The sequence below is a fragment of the Ascaphus truei genome, chromosome 9 (genome assembly GCF_040206685.1).
Source record: "Ascaphus truei isolate aAscTru1 chromosome 9, aAscTru1.hap1, whole genome shotgun sequence".
Classification (NCBI taxonomy): Eukaryota; Metazoa; Chordata; class Amphibia; order Anura; family Ascaphidae; genus Ascaphus; species Ascaphus truei.
The window spans coordinates 15,791,561-15,809,060 of record NC_134491.1 but is presented as its reverse complement, the minus strand read 5'-3'; the positions used below and the strand labels follow the sequence as shown (position 1 = coordinate 15,809,060).

At 43.5% G+C, this 17,500-nt stretch overlaps 1 protein-coding gene across 2 annotated transcripts in view; it reads right to left on the bottom strand.

Moving 5' to 3' along the window:
* The window catches only part of TEDC1 (tubulin epsilon and delta complex 1), a 59,551-nt gene that overhangs the window by 27,255 nt on the left and 14,796 nt on the right, over nucleotides 1–17,500 (bottom strand). For both annotated transcript variants that reach the window (XM_075613485.1, XM_075613484.1), the window contains exons 5-7: nucleotides 15,475–15,645; nucleotides 12,967–13,065; nucleotides 354–440 (exon numbers count right to left, since the gene is read on the bottom strand). In XM_075613485.1, coding sequence (XP_075469600.1) covers nucleotides 354–440; nucleotides 12,967–13,065; nucleotides 15,475–15,645 — 357 coding nt within the window. The remainder of the gene's footprint in view (nucleotides 1–353; nucleotides 441–12,966; nucleotides 13,066–15,474; nucleotides 15,646–17,500) is intronic.

The window sequence follows — 17,500 nt, the reverse complement described above, 5'->3', positions numbered from 1 at the left end:
CCCCTGTCATATAACTCCTCTGTGCTTTAGGGAACAATGAAGCAGGTAAATCTCCATCGGAGAGTGTTCCTGTTATTATTGACTTGTATCCAGTTCCTTAGACAGGCAGAGCAAGTTGTGAGTGTATGACAATGCTGTATAGCATAGTACGTGACCCCGCAGCGTCATTTTACTCTGCCAAACAAGTGGAGGGGGGCACGAGACTGAGGAGGAGCAGACAGAGGGGGTGCAGCTAAAAAAAGTTTGCACTCCCCTGCCATAGTACAGCGCATTAGGTGTACTTTTTACGGAGGGTGATCTTCAAACATGTACTGTAAGCTCTTCATGGATAAGCAAATAACCTGGGTCCTTACCATCCACTGCCAGTACACCGGCTCTAGGTGTTTCCATTCCAGATAGGCTTCCAAGTGAGAATTTTCAGACTCCAGCAACTGCAATAGCTGTGGGAGAAGAAAAGCGGCATTTATTAAATGTCATCCATTTACAACAAGCTCCAGCATTTGTTTCCTTCTATGTCTTAGGCCTTGCTTATAGTAGGTCCGGCTGTGTGTGCGCGCCCTCGTGACGTCACGCACGCGCAAAACCTGCACTGCTGGCAACGGGAGGCGTGACCATGACGTTACGTGAGCAGGTCGCCCTCATTGACTGACCCGCTTACATGACACCTGTTGCGCAAGAAAATCAATTTCAGATGCCTGCTCAAAATTTGCGCGCTTTGATGCGTCGTTCGCATGCGCTCAATTAAAAACAAGCATTTGTTTTGGCAATTGTAATCACGACCTTAGGAGTAGAGCTAAAAGGAGTAGCTCAGTAGCTTGGAGACTGCCTTTGAAGTGGGTAAATAAACCCACTTCGAATCCCTGTGCCTCAGGACACTAGAATAAGATTGTAAACTCTTTGGGGCAAAATGATATGTACAGAGCTGCAAAAACGGTCAGCACTATAAAAATATTAATATTAGAATGATTCAGGGTTATGGGTATGAATTAGCACTTTGTTTCATTGTTCAATGCAGGGGCACTGTATACAGCCTGAATCTTCCACTTCAACAAAATATTTGACATTAAAATTGTGGTCCAGCTGAAAAGCCTGTAGCAACATCCCATCCATCATGTCTCAATTAACCCAATAAATAGCGATATAGTATAATCCCGCTTGTACCAGTTAAAGATTTAGGGCTGTTATATTTAGCATGCGGCCGTGCGTGCATGTGCCGCATGTTTTCATGTCTATAGAGCCGGGAGCTGCAGGTAATGTATATGTGTGAGAGTATGTGTGAGAGTATGTGTGATGTATATGTGTGAGAGTATGTGTGATGTATATGTGTGATGTATATGTGTGATGTATATGTGTGATGTATATGTGTGATGTATATGTGTGATGTATATGTGTGATGTATATGTGTGATGTATATGTGTGATGTATATGTGTGATGTATATGTGTGAGAGCATGTGTGAGAGCATGTGTGAGAGCATGTGTGAGAGCATGTGTGAGAGCATGTGTGAGAGCATGTGTGAGAGCATGTGTGAGAGCATGTGTGAGAGCATGTGTGAGTGAAAAAAAGTCCTAAATAAGATTTTTTAATGAAAAAAAGTTTAATAAATATTTTTTTTTTACTTCTGCAATCATTGACATTGACACACACACACACACACACACACACACACACACACACACACAATTAATTTCCTCATCTTCGCCGCTGTCGGTCGGCTCCCCTCTCCCTGCCGTGCGCGCGCGGCCCTTGTATAGAAAGATTCCGCGCACGCGCACGGCACTATAGAACGTGCCTTACTTCTAATCCAATCACAATATTGTCAATCCTTTCTGTGCTTGGGCGCTCGTGTAAAATCAGTGTTGCTACAAGGGTCAATTAAATAAGGGAGTCACAAGTTGCCGCAAAGTAATATGTTGAACCATCAAAATTACTAGATAATCCCAAACTAACCGCAAGAAGACAAAGCTTACCAACGCCATAAATAATGAAGTATAAATTAATTAAAAAAAACTGTGCAAATGCTAAAAGTCAGCTGTGCACTACCCTGGCAAAAATGGTAACAACTACAATAGACAGGTGCTGCTGCTTTGCAACTGTAAGGGGGGGGGGACAACCACAGAAGATGAGAATAAAAGGGAAGTATGAACAAAATGTTATTTCAAATCACAGAGTGGATACACAGTACAGGCATACCCCGCTTTAAGTACACTCACTTTAAGTACACTCGCAAGTAAGTACATATCGCCCAATAGGCAAACGGCAGCGCACGCATGTGCCTGTCATAACGTCCTGAACAGCAATACCAGCTCCCTACCTGTACCGAAGCTGTGCGCAAGCGGGGAGACTATAGAGACTGTTACAAATGCGTTATTTACATCAGTTATGCACGTATATAACGATTGCAGTACAGTACGTGCATCGATAAGTGGGAAAAGGTAGTGCTTCACTTTAAGTACATTTTCGCTTTACATACATGCTCCGGTCCCATCGCGTATGTTAATGCGGGGTACGCCTGTACATGGGAGGAATGTAAATGGATAAACCCCCACGGAAGAAACATTTGTTGCCCTCAATGCTCACGTACAACTATTGGTAGCAAAAAGTATATTTTGCCCAGATAGAGTGTTCGAGAACGTGCAAAATATAGTTATCTTAGGAGAATTTGGCAATGTAAGTTTCTAAAACATTAACTATTACATCCATCGAATGTGTTTCAGGGGATGAAATGTTATAATGTATTCTGGGTACCCCTCTTTTCACGATGACTAATCATGTACGTTTCCCCAAAGACACAAGCATCATGTATACATCTCATCACAGCTTCACACTGCATATAGGAAACAAGTTATACTGGACATACATACAAAGTGATCTATACATACAGTATATATAACCCTCCTTGCCCAGCTTCTATTGCGATCAGTGTGCAATATTTGGGTACTCAGTATTGGTTACTTTACTCCGCGTGCTGGATTTAGGTGGCAGGGCGATGAGGTAGCAAGGGTGAAAATGGGCGCCAGGAACTTTTGTCCGTCTTTATTCATGTCGCCAGGGACATATCCCACACATACGACAACGTTGCACTATTTGTCTTGTAGTTATTCATGAATACTGTGCTTCCTTAAGTGCCCGCTATTAACACTCAGAGGTGTATGTGCGTGTTGGACCCGGTGCCCCGATCTGCAGAGTAACATCCGTTATTGCCCTGTTTAACCTGTGCCCTTATTGGAAGCTGACTGCTTCTATGCAGGTAAAGATTGTATCCCTTTCCGGTTTGGGAACTGCTGCTTCCAAACAGGCCGAGACGAATACGTGTACGGATTCGCGGGTAGAGCTGATGCGCTGACACATAGTAACCCTCTGGGACCTGCTGAATTCCGCCAGCCATCTTCTGAGATCCTAACTTAAAGTGCAGTGTCCCTATCTACAACATCATAAATAAGAGGGGCCTGGTCTGTTCTACTTTATTAATACATCCCCGTCTCCTCTCCGCGAGGCTCCTTTCCTCTTGTCCTCCCGGACCCTGACCCTCCAGAACCTTCTTCCTATCCTAAATAGTCTATTGTGATGTCAGGATCTAACCTTCTAGTAACCCCTTGGGAAAGGGGTTGTGTGTACACACACACACACACACACACACACACACACACACACACACACACACACACACACACACACACACACACCTAATTAACTAGCTAAAGCTTTTCTGAAAAAGCGCTGTAGTTCGAGGGCTTTAGTGCATGAAGGTCCTGGCTTACTTAACCGAGAGGGAGTTGTGAAGCCATCAAAGCACCCATCCAATTGTAATCTTGGTATTATAGTTTGACACAGGCATACTATTTGCTGATGCACCTTATATAACTCCATTGGTATTCTGAACAGATTCAGGATGCCAGGAAATGTAAAGCCATTTAACAACCATAATAAACTATAATATTCAGCCTTTTTAGCTTGTGTAGGCTTATACCAGTGTAACTTTTTTTTGGTCAAGGAACCCTATAATTATATTGTGAAATTCTGAGGAACCTCAACCCTCTAATAGCGAGACTGAGAACAGATTCATTGTTAGGAACCCCGATCCTCTCCAATAGCGCAGCCGAGATCAGATGCATTGCAAATTATTCGGTATTTGGTACAATTTTCAAATAACGCGACAATTGCAGGGAACATTTTAGGGATGCCTGGGGAACCCAAGGCTTCCTAGGAATCCCTGTTGAAAAACACAGGCTTATAGAGTGGTACTTCAACCTGGTCTACAAACAATAAATTACTTTGAATATTTAGGATCCATACCCCTCACTCACTGATTAACATGAAGCATATGTTGCATTTGCCTAGTGTTTAAAAGGCATAAGAGTTGTGTGGTTGGTCAATACAATGTTCTAAACCAATACACACTCACTGTAACCAAAAGGTAATTTAGCTGCAGGAATTTTTTTTACTGATGGAATGTAATCTGGGGAATATGTTAGATTAAGGAAACAATGCAACAAGGTTAACTGATTTACATCAACATTACAGCCTAATGTTACCAATATTTTTTTTTATTCTGGGATAGCAATTGCAGCCAGAGGCCACCATGCTTAAATACATCAAATGAAATAATTTAGCATAAAAACACTTTCCAGAACTGTAAAAGGATCGAAAAACAATGCTACAAGGCCATTCAGAAAAGTAGATAGAGCACTTATAACCCTAAGGCCTGGGACAGTGTGTTATAAGCGCGCCCCTGCTCTGCCTCGCCTGCTGAAAATCGGGCTTTTCCCTGTCCTTGCAGGCGAGGCAGTGAGCGCGCTCTGGGGGCGGGGTGGGGGCGTGCCAGGAGGCGGAGCGGGAGGCGGGGCTAGTCCCCCGCTCCCGTCACGTGACCGCTCCTCCGCTTCTCCGAGCGGCAAATTTCAAAACTGCCTGTCTCAGGAAAGTTTCTCAGCCTCCGCACGCATCAGCACGCATGCGGAGGGAGAAACTATAGCCGCGCTGATGACAGATGCAGGGGCTTTGTGCATCTGCTCAGCACGGCTCAGCCCGCCTCACTATGTCCCAGGCCTAAGGCAGGGTGTTAAACTCCAGTCCTCAAGCCCCTCCAACAGGTCAGGTTTTCAGGATATCTCAGTCGATATCCCAGCCTCTGATTGAGCCACCTGTGCTGAAGCTGGGATATCCTGAAAACCTGACCTGTTTGGGTAGGAGGGGAGTTAAGCACCCCTGACCGAAGGTACTGTATACAAGTCTTTAGCTGTATTTGCATATAAAAATGTAAAATTGGAAGTCTAGTAGTAACATTTCCTCTATTCCCACAGATTCCAAATCCATCACAAAGGTTAAGATTCTTAAAGAAAATACAGCTCAACCCCCTTATAACGCTGTGCTTGGGGTCCAAAGAATCACATCGCGCTATAAGCGGATCGCGTTAGAAATAATGTACAATTGTATGCATTGTACAATAAAGTATTTAAGATACTAATAATTGTGTTGTAAAGTATTCATAAATACGAAAATTGGGAGCTACGCTTACATTGCGCTATAAGCGGATTTGCGTTGTAACAGATCGCGCCATAACGGGGTTGAGCTGTATTTAATTTGTCCATATTATCTATTAAAGTATATGGTAGGCCAAGATCTTATAGTGATACAATTAGGCCTTCTTGTGTATAATTGGAGAGCTAAATGCAGAGCAATTAAAAGTGATTTTAAAAAAAAAATCACTAATGAAGCATAAAACCTGCATATCACCATGCTGGTCTGAGATATGAATTCCAGGTCATATCTATCTATTCATATACTCCATTTTAACAACACTTGTTTACACTCACAATAAAGAGGAATTGTGGCAGAATGCTTCGGATATATGTTTCGTCTTTAGTTGATGTCAGAAAGTTGATCTCATTTTGTGGAGCCCAGTTTGCAGAATTTGGAATAGGTGTTTATCCAGCTCTGAGCAACACAGATTAAAATCGGTTAGTTTCGTTGCTAAATTCTAGATCAACAGCATTCTCCAAAAGTGCATGACCATAATGCAGGTATTTCAGTCATATGTAGTTTAGCAAGAGACAAAAATTCCCAATGCTACATCCAATATGACAGAAAATACATAGTCAAATTCTTAAATGTTTCTATTCTCATACGTAAGGGTCATTTAGTTAAACCCTTTGGCCAAAGTGTTAAGCCTGCAGCCAATCTACAGAATCTGAACAAGTTGAAGACTATTTAAAAAAAATTGTACTGGGTACGCCTCCTTCCTCTCCCCATGCCTACTATAAAAGCCATTAAGAAACAAGAACAAAACGTGAAAAAATGTGAAGGTGTGCAAACCTTTAAAGAGGCACTCCTTGAAACACTTTATTTTAAATATGTATGAATCGCATTCATTTCAGCTCTGGGGACTCTCGGTTTCTTGAGACACTTGCCTCGGAAGGGGGTGCTGGTAGCAGCCCAGGCGAGGCTAGTGAGTGCTATCAATATGGCGGCTTCCATATATATTTTTCCCACTACATGGAACTGATCCTTTAAAACAACGCTCAGGAACATCATGATCAGATTCAATGCAATCGCTAAGAGTATTAAAGAAGTGTGACGTTTAGTGGCAATTCTGTCTCTCCAAGATGACAAGTTTCTGATAGTAAACTGACTCCTAATTTTGTAATATCCTATTATGGGCATTTTCTTATCTGCTAGCCTCCCATGGAATTTGGCTTTGCTTGTGCTTCATGACGGGGGCACAAAAATAAATAATATAAGGGGAATTGTTGTCCAATTTACATTAGGAAACTTTCCAATTGATTTCTGTACATCTCCCTGTTTTAGTTGCCTTATCAAATGAGATAATCTCAACTAGAAAATAGGTTTATCCCTTCCATTTCACAGCAAGAAACATCTTTATATTTTCTCATTTGCGGCATGAATATGCCAAAGCTAAAAAGAACCAATTTAAACTGTCTAAACACCTGCAGATTGGATAAACTGTATCTTAAAATATTAATCACGTCACACATGGCGCACAAGTAATGATTGTACAACTGTGAATGACAATGCATGAAATTACATTTGCAATTACAATAGTAAGTAGTATAAATTAAGTACAATAAAAAGAAATTCTGTCAAAAAGCATAAAAATGTACTTCATATAGGTGTCAAATTATAATGCTGTCCTCCACATTAGCCTCACATATTCTGTTCACTTAGATGTACAGTATATTGATTGTTTTTGCGTTTAATTGATGTTTGAGGAAGCCAAGCAAGTAATTATTTACTCTTAAATTGTGACCCCTGGGACTAAAAGATACAATGGCACCAAGACAAGCAGTTTCATGCTGAGTCTCATTGCATCAACCTATGAAAGTGCTTTGGGTCAATTAGAATTTGCATCCATGAGTGATTTGGGGAGTTGCCATGCAGTAGAGAAGCTAGAGAAGGTATTACTAGTCTCTGTGTTATACCTGGATGTATCAAAACGTGTAGGTATAATGGAAAAGTATTTTGACTTTTCTCCCCACAGAGAAAGCAGAAAATATGAAGAATTAGAAAACCTATTTAGTAATTGCACTGCTGACTTACTTCCACTTAAAAGAATATAAGTCCGTCCATAGAGAGATGGCAATATATTGAGATCATAGCAATATCGTGATAACAAACAAAATAAGGTGACATCGATATATAGATATATATCCATCCATCGCCCAGACATGTGTTCATCGAGTTTTGCAGACAGCTAGTGACACCGTTTTACACATGGCAGCTTTAAATATGACTGAACTGCTAATGTAAAGTAGATCTCTGCACCTCTCCTGGACAGTGGCATCCCTCTTTATCCACAGGACTTGTTTATTTTTATATCACCAGCAGAGCTTTAAAGAGATATACAAGACAATGCAGAATACCATTAGGGATTAGTGTGTAATAATAAAAAAAAGTCAACATTGAAAAAAAAAAAGGGAGCCCCTGTCCAGAAGAGAGAGCAATGTACCTGGGACACATACAGGAGTACATCAGCCCCTCTCTCAAGTTAGGATGTTTTATTTATTTGAAAATGTTTTATTAAAAATCCCACTAATTATAATTCAATATCTTCCAAATTATTTATACATAACATTGATTATAAATAAAATAATGAATTGAGACTGCGCGTGATGTACCGTTTCCTATTAAAACAGATATTTATCAATAGACTTAAGATGGTCACCATGGGAATATTTGTGTTTCTGCTTTGCAAAGGACTTTGGCAGACACTGCAATCTCAGCTGAGTGTTAACCTTCAGCATATATGGTTTATCTAAAAGCTCAAGTAATCAAATAACAGGGAGCACAATCATGAGCAGACTGGTTTATTACATTTGTGCGCAAAACATTAGCATTCACGGCAGGAGGCGGATTAAACACAAAACTGTTCCAAATATTGATTCAGAATTATTTATGGACCGTTTGTAGGGCTTTTCATCTCAAGGTTTTCATGTATTCCAAATGTAACCAGTTATTAGAATTCAGTTAACCCTTTCATGGATAGACGATACTTAAAAAGCAAAAGGATTTAACGGGTTCTGGGGGAAGATTCCTTAAAATGATGTACGTTGCAATTTGTGCTGTTGACGTGACGACTGAAAGACAATTATTGCATAAATCTGGCATTAGGTCCGTCCACAAGCAAAGCATTAACAATAGACCAAATGTTATATGTATGTATGGCAAATCCTGTGCAAAAATAAATGCATTGGATGAACCAAAGGTGAAAATTCGTCCCGTTTTAAATGGTATTTTTACTTTCTGGTGCAGTTTTCTGTTGCCCCACTTCTGTCTTGATACATAAAACTAATGTAACAAATGAGAAACTTAACCTCAAGCGTACTCTGAGAAAGCGCCTTTCTGGCGTGAAACGCGTGGGAGATTTTTGTTTCATTTGTATTCCCGATTAGTTTTTTTTTAGTACAGCTCAACCCCGTTATAGCGCGATCTGCTATAACGCGGATCCGCTTATAACGCGGTTTGAGCATGGACCCCGAATTTAAAAAAAAACATTTTTTTTGCGCACTGCACACACGCACCGCACTGCACTGCACTGCACACTTGCACTGCACTCACAGCACACTGCACTCACACCCCCCCTCCCACTCCCGCTCCCCACCTTTGGTGTCGGCTGCTGAGATCGGAGCGGAGCCGGCATCGGGAGGAGGAGGGGGGGGTGTCGGAAAGGGGGGGGGAGGTGGTGTGGATGCCGGTAGAGGGGGGGGGGGTGAGTGAGGAGCAGGCTGGGACTCGGAGGGCCGCGTGGGCTAGGCCCAAAACTGGTTGTGCCGCGTAGGAGTTGTGTGTCAGAGACACACAGACTGAGGGCGGGAGCGGAGGGTCTCTGGAAGCCGGGGGATGGGCCGGTAGGTGTGGGAGCCTCGGGGGGGTGGGGGGGGGGGGGGGGGAGGTGGATGCCAGTGGAGGGGGATGGATGCCGGTAGTGGGGGGGGGAGGTAAGGAGCAGGCTGCGGCTGGACTCGGAGGGCCGCTGTTGGCGGGCCTGGTGGCGGCTGGGGGATGTGTAGGGCTTCCGGCCATTTCCGGCTCCCTCCTCCCGATCGGGCGCGCAGCGGCCATTTTTTTTAAAAATTAGCGCGACCCCGGTTCTAGCGCGGTCGGATCGGGTGGCCCCTGAGGACCGCGGTATAACGGGGTTGAGCTGTATATAGTGTAAGGAATCGGGGAACACGTCCTTTGAGACGTGTTCCCTCCTTACCTGTCTCTGCACAGACCTCCAATGTGGCACCAGAGCGCGCGCACACCCCCGCTCTGTTTACAGAGCGCGCACGCGCAGCTCTTCTAAAGCGGCCACGGAGCTTAGCTCCGGCCCCTCGGACGCGCCACAACTCTCTCGCGGCGCGCTCACGTGACGCCGTGCACCGCTCCCCAGCTGCGTGGCAAGATCTCCTAATGTCCACTTGTCTCCTGCAGCCTATCCTAGCCTCCGCAGAGGCCGCACCTCCGCTCCGCCTCCTTGGCTATTGGTTCTGTTCAATACCCTGCTCTCACTTTGTCTCACTGCCCTGCCCCCTCCCTCCCCCTCACCTCAGTACCGGGTCCTGTCTTGCTCGTGGGTAGCACAAGCGTTACATGTAGTTAATTTTTTTTTTTTTTCCCCCCATCAACCGGTGAGTTTGATGTTTTTCTACAGGTCCGGTGTCCCACCAATCTCCTGCTTTTTCACTGTATTAATGTAACAAATGAACCACTATAGTATTGATAGGTTATATGGTTCCAGAATATCTGGGAAACATACATTGAAACATAGAATTCCATGGCAGATGAGAACCACTTGGCCAACATAAATTGCCCATATCGCCATATTGTCTCTTCCAAAACCTCAGACCATTGTATCCTTGGCTTTCGTTCTGGTTTAGCATTGCCTTACTTCTATCCCAAGAATTCCCTTACTGTATTAGCTTCCACCTTTTCTACGAAGGAGCACTTCCTCACATTCCCACCCTCAAAATTTAGAGGAAGACCTGTTCTAGTACTTTTCTCGTTCCCCAAAATATACTTCTATCCTGAAACTTTCTAAAACCATTAATGTATTTGTAAGTTCCAAATCATAACACAAGATAGTAGATAGAAGAGAAAAAAAACAGAGCAGTGCAAAAAAGAACTGGAGGCGGGATCAAGAGCGAAAAATAAAAAAGATTCTTTGATAAAGTTCGGCGAGAAACATGTCGGAGTGCTTTTTAGCTCTCATGGGCATTTTTTGCTAATAAATATTTGTTGTTATTTTGCACACTTGAGCCCGCATCCACTTCTTTTTTGCAGTGCTCTGTGTTTTTTTCAATCTACTAACTTGGATTTTTGCTGACGAGATGCACGCAAGGATGAATTATATGGTTCCAATCCATGGAAGCTGTCCGTGAGTAAAGTGAATATTTCCTTTGGTTGGCTCACTGCCTATGGAAGTTGCACAGAGATGACCTAGAGTTACTGGCTGTTATTTGATCCCACGGTTTGTCTCACATTTTGTGACATTTCTATTGGTTTCTATTCCGGTTTCTCTTTACTGGTCTGATATTACAGCTCAAAGATGGACTTCATCCTAATTGTTATGTAAAGGACTTATGATATGCCTTTGAAAACAAACGGACTATAAAAATTCCCTGTAGCACCACATGGAGATTGGTTTCTCATATACATATATAGTCCCCAAGGTGTACACACATATTGAAGTCCATCATTCTTAACTGATGAGTTTTATGATGTAGACCAGGGGTGCTCAACTCCAGTCCTCAAGAACCCCCCCCCCCCCCAGTTCAGGAGTTAAGGATATCTCTGCTTTAGCACAGGTGGCTCAATCATTCCCTGCTTCAGCAGTCTTCAACTGAGCCACTGATTGAGCCCCCAACAGGTCAGCTTTTCAGGAGTTGCTGAAGTTGGGATATCCTGAGAACCTGATCTGTTTGGGGGAGGGGGGGGGAGGGGAGGGGCGCAGGGGCGCTTGGGGACTGGAGTTGAGCACCCGGATGTAGATTATGCACCATTTTAGTGGTGTAGGACATTTGGTTTAGGCCGTTTCACCGCAACCACATGGTCACTGGCGCTTTGCTGTGTTACCCCCCTGCTGGAAGCTGCCGACGGCGGCCAGTTCACAGCTAAAGTGTTTAACCCTAAAACCTCTTACCCCCAAGCCCATACCCTAAAACCCCTTAAATTAACCCCCTACCCTAAACGGCTGTGACCAAAATGTCCCATTCCACCATTTTAGTAGCCCTTCTTTGCACAAATCACTAATTTACTTATGCCCTTCTGGATATACAGCATGGTCTACAGCAGGGGTGCGCAAGATTTTCTGGGGGGGGGGGGGGCGCGGCCGTTACAGAGGCCCCGTGCTTTCCCGAAGGCATTTAAATGATATGCCGGGGATCGCGTGAGTCCTCTGTAAAACTCCCTTACCGTAGCTTCCCGCGTTGCGTCGTCATGGCAACCCGACGTCGTGGGGTCACGTTGCCATGCCCCGCTGCGTCATTTGAAGCCAGAGCCATGCGGGAGGGAGGGGGGCAACCAGGTAGGGGAGCGCAGGACGAAAAAAAAAAACCACTTTGCGCACGCCTGGTCTACAAAACTGAACACAATACTCGAGGTATTACCAATAATCTATAAAGTGGCATCACAACCCCTCTATCTGCTGTGAATACCTCTCCCTATACAACCCAACTTCCTGTTGGCTTTCCTCACTCCCCATGCCTACGTTTAAGACAGCTGAAATAATGACTTGCAGGCCTCTTTCCTCCATAGTAGTGACTAGTGTCTAAAATCCCCTAGTCGGCTTTTGGATTTCTATGACCCAAGTGCATTATTTTGTACTTTTTTGCTATTCCAATGAAATGACCACCATCAACAAGAACTTCTTCTACAGTAAATACTGCCTCACAAAAGTTTTTCTACTGAGGCTTCACAAATCTTCCATGGACCTCTTGGAGTTTTCTATTTTCTTATTAAAAGGTTAAATACTTTGTGAACGGACTCATAAATCAAACTTAGGCCTTCGTCCTTCAACAATGTCCTAAATGGCGCTATATTCGTTTTTCAAAACGGCAGCTTTTGTCTGCACTAAAATCGCTAAATACATATATTATATCAACAGAACTTCCAAAAGGTGTCTTACGATACTCGTCTGCTTTGAAAGCAAGCTAAAATGTACACAGCTCGATTGATCTGAACATTGGGCCAGTCTTAATTATCAAATCTCTCTAGAACTTAAGCAGCGGGCACCTCTAAGATTAAAGTCTTACAGAAAGTCTGGGGATGGGAGTAGTCACAGGGAAAAATCACAAGTACTGCTAGACTCGGCTACTGACCCCATGTCTAGTAATGCTGGATAGCCTCACCAGTCAATATTGTCCCAGATATACAACTCCATGTATGACTTTTTCTACACTATACAATGTTTGATATTAAATAAGACTATTTCCTACTTGTAACTCATGTCTGTCTGTTTGCTGGTTACCTCGCTGTAGTTTTCAGGCTTTCGAACCAGATCAGTTTCCATGACTGACAAATGGTTGAGGTGTTGGTCCACGTGACAGCCTTGAGTATACGAATGAATCTGAAATACATCATGTTACAATAGTTAGTTTGCAGAATCCAGAATAATCTTTAGTACGAGATGCTTTATCCACACCCAAGCTGCTTGCAGATGTCACGTCTTCCATTGTATGGACCATAAGATACAGATGTAAAATGTTATTATTCAACAAGATATTCACAAAATAAAGCTCAGGAAGGCATATTGGAAGCTCAGTAAAAAAAATAAAACATTATTTACGAAAATATATTTTACTGCATGAGCGCCACCCTAAATAGAGTAGGAAACATATGATAAAAAATAAATAAATACATAAAACTGTACATAAAACTAGCAGGGAACCTCCCCGACGTTCTTCCATCAGCTGAGGTAGGACAACTGATCTAGGATGGGTAACGCCACTCATAAAAATAAATAAAAAATAAATAAGCACAGTATAATACACTTATTCCAATAATTAAGTCTCTCCCGGCATTATCTGTGCACATAAAGAGTATGTGAGGGAACGTGGTGACATTTTGAAACATTTGGGAAGCCACCAGTTTCATTGCTGTTTATTAAAAACTGCAGCATCTATTAAATTAAAAAATACTATCATATTCTCAGTCAGAAAACAGCGTGGTATACAATACATTGTAAAATCTTAGAGGGAAAATAAATAAATAAAATGTATTGCTCTCTTAAAAATGTTTAATTATGTTCTGTTCTCTGATGCATTATAATTAATATGTCATATAAAACAGTTATGACACTTGCAAAGTGCTTCAGAATAGGAAAACTTAATCAAATAAAATTAACTTGGTTCAAGCATTTGTAGTACAATTAATTTACTAAATTCTTCTATTAGTCTAATCCGTTAGTGGCAAAGGGAATTAAAAATATGAAGCCAAGAGGCCTATTCACAAACACTTGCTACATGCGCTGTGGAAAGCATGCCCAAAGAAGTCAATGACATTCTTTATTGATACAGAAATCTGTATAGGACACTAAACTCTATACTCATCCATCTACCCACTATTGCATTTACAATTAAATAGATTTTGACCTCTACGTCACTACAATTCTCCAAGTGGTTTATTGAAGTAAAAGTAATGTCACGTTTCTCCTCTGTGCACAAAACGTTGTATTATTTTCATAGATATGACAACAAATAAGAGCAGGGGAGCCTGGTTAATTCCCGGAGTCGGCTCCTTGTCACCTTGGGCAAGTCACTTTATCTCCCTGTGCCTCGGGCACCAAAAACATAGATTGTGAGCTCCACGGGGAAGGGACTGTGTCTGCAAAATGTCTCTGTAAAGCGCTACGTACAACTAGCAGCGCTATACAAGAACAAACAAAATATTATTAAATAAGATGCTACATGAATAATCAATTTTAATACACCAATGCAGAGATGAAAAATAAAACAAATATGCCCAATTCAGGCCCCCAAAAATTAAATTTTTATTCAGAGATACTTTGGTATGTATGTGGCTAGGTGTACACACATTGTAGCTACCTAAATGCAGCCTGCAAACTTATTTTTCCACAAACTATTAAGTAAATTGGAAAGCTGCTTTAAACTTCTGTTAAAATACCAAGTTAATTAGTAAGCATGTCTGTCATTGCTCCATCTTTCCGCTTAAACTGTGTCTACGTGTTTCTCATGTCACCAGGGCAGTGCTGTTGCCAAATGTATTGCAGTAAGTATGTACACATCAACTAATGATATAAATGTTTGTCCAAAATGTAAACACGGCTAGTACGCGTGTACCGTAGAGACGTGTGGAAGTGTTGGTACATTTTTGTAAATTCCAAAAATCTGAACGTTTGTAAAGCTTATGGGATCTAGGTACTGTATCAACGTAGCAAAGTGTGTGTTTAGAGGCACTGCTCTGTTTTTTTGGAGCAGAGCTGTGGTGTGTGCAAGAACAGTTTCTTACATCTGATGCAGAATTTTAGACTTGCACCTCTTTAGATAAATGGGAAAAAGAATGGTGCAGAGATGCAGAATGTGATACATCTCATCATCATCATCATCATCATCTGTGTACGATGTAACCCCTCCCCAACTCCTACTGACACTCCACAAGGTGCAAGCTGGGGAAGATACACAGATTGCGATACACCTCATAATAATCTGTGCACTGTGTATGTAACTCTCACCTAACTCATCCTAATGACTCTCCCCAAGGGGGAAGCTGGGGCAGATACGCAGAATGTGATACATCTCATAATCTGTGTCCCATGTAACCCGTCCCCAACTCCTCCTACTGACTCTCCCCAAGGTGCAAGCTGGGGCAGGCGGGGCAAATGTGCGTTACATAGGTGCAGGCTGAATATGCCTTGGTTTTGCTCCAGATTTGCCTTGATACATAGAGCCATATACAATATGGCTATGTAGAATATTGAAAGGATTGTCATTCAGTAGATCCTAAAAGGAACACGTACCTTATATAAAAGAGCACATTTCTCCTGCTGAGTTGCATGAAGAGTTCTCCAACAAAACCGCAGTTTTCCGCTTAACCACTGAATATATCGCACGTCTACTTCTCGTTTCACTGATGATGATGCTGCTGCATCCTCATTTCCGTTGCGGCTGAGGAAGAGTTCTTGTGGACACTAAGCAACATAAAAAAAAGATGTCATGTACAGCAGTACATCAGCACATCAGCACTTTACTGGAGATCTAGACAACAGAAGTGGTCTAAGGTATAAAAGCGTGACTTGTTGCGGGTTGTGATAATGAACCTCCATGCAAAATATATACTGTAAATACGCTGTACTCTTATGCATGAGCCTTTGTTACTGAAAATGTCAGAAGAAAGTACAACTGTAGCATCAGAGCAGCAAAGCTTTTACTCTCACAAAAGTTCATGCAAGAAGAACAACTATGTATTGTATCAACATTGGTCCAATGGAAGGTATAAACACCTTAATCTAAAAAAGGAAAGTCTGCTGTCAACTACAGTAGCCTTTAGTAACCGTTAATATATATTTCAAGTGAACCACCTTCCTCCACCCGCCACACTCCCCCATAAAGAACAAACAGCTGCTAGAACTCTTTCCTTAAATCTAAAAATCTCCCATAAAGGGCAATATTGACTAAGCAGTGCAATGCCATAAGACACATTGCCGAGTGAGGCGACACCTTACAGCGCCTTTTCAAGTTAATGGCTAGAAGAACCAAATGGATTAACCTCGCTCCAACCAAATTCTTAGGTATGCATATAATGTTTACTATTCTGTGTGGTACCAGGGAAATGGAATACCAATCGAAGAAATTGATGCGTCGTATCAAGAGGACAAAGCCCACACAAAGATACCTATAGAGCTGCACAACGGACCAAAAGTATAGTGGTCTACATGATGTTGAAAATGAAACCTGTGTAAAACAGATTTTAATTCATATAATATATAAAATATAAAAAGTTAAAAAACAAATGTAAACCACTTGATCAGATAAACTCCAATGAATATACAAATATACACACAAATATATAATATACTAGCTGATATAGCCGGCGTTGCCCGGGCGTGGAAGGGCAGGGTGGCATGGAGTGGAAGGGGGGGGGGGGGGCCAAGGGGCGTGGAAGGGCGAGGCGGGCAAAGGGCAGTGGGCAGGGCCAAGGGCAGGAGGGGCAGGGGGGCATAGGGCAGGGGGGGCAGGGGCAAAGGGCAGGGAGGGGCGGGGGGGCAAAGGGCAGGGAGGGGCGGGGGGCAAAGGGCAGGGAGGGGCAAAGGGCAGGCGGGGGCGGGGGGGCAAAGGGCAGGGAGGGGCAAAGGGCAGGGGGAGTCAGGGACGCGTTAAATAACCCATTCCCCTGCATTTACTCACCTTGCACACGGCCGCGCTCCTCTTCGTCCGGGTACCGGCCGCCCTCCTCCTCCACCTTGGGCTCCTCAGCGGAGAGGCTGAGACGCTCCGGTGAGGAGGTGCTGTGCCTTTTCGCGGGGAGAGGCGGAGACAGCCGGAGGAGCGGCCTGTGTGAGGGGAGAGACACGCACAGTGTGTGCTGTGTCTGTGTGTGGGGGAGGGGGTGAGGGAGAGCGCCGGGTGAGGGAGTGGCCTATGGGTGGTGAGAGCCGTGGAGAGGTGAGAGTCCCCCGCTGTGTCCCGGGCGCTCGCTCCGCTCCCCCGCTGACTGTAGCGGCGCCGGGGGGGAGGAAAAAGCGCGGGGTCCCGATGAGCGTCGCGCACTGCGGCTGTGATGAGTTGGATTGCAGGCTGATGTTCAGGGAGGAAGCGGCGGAGCATCCGGGACCGGCGGGTAAGAGACCGGGAGATGTGCTTCTAACATTGTGAGCCCCACCCTAATGTATGGAGAGAGAGAGAGAGAGAGAGAGAAGATGAGAGAGAGAGAGAGAAGGAGAGAGAGAGAGAGAGAGAGAAGGAGAGAGAGAGAGAGAGAGAAGGAGAGAGAGAGAGGAGAGAAGGAGAGAGAGAGAGAGAGAGAGAAGGAGAGAGAGAGAGAAG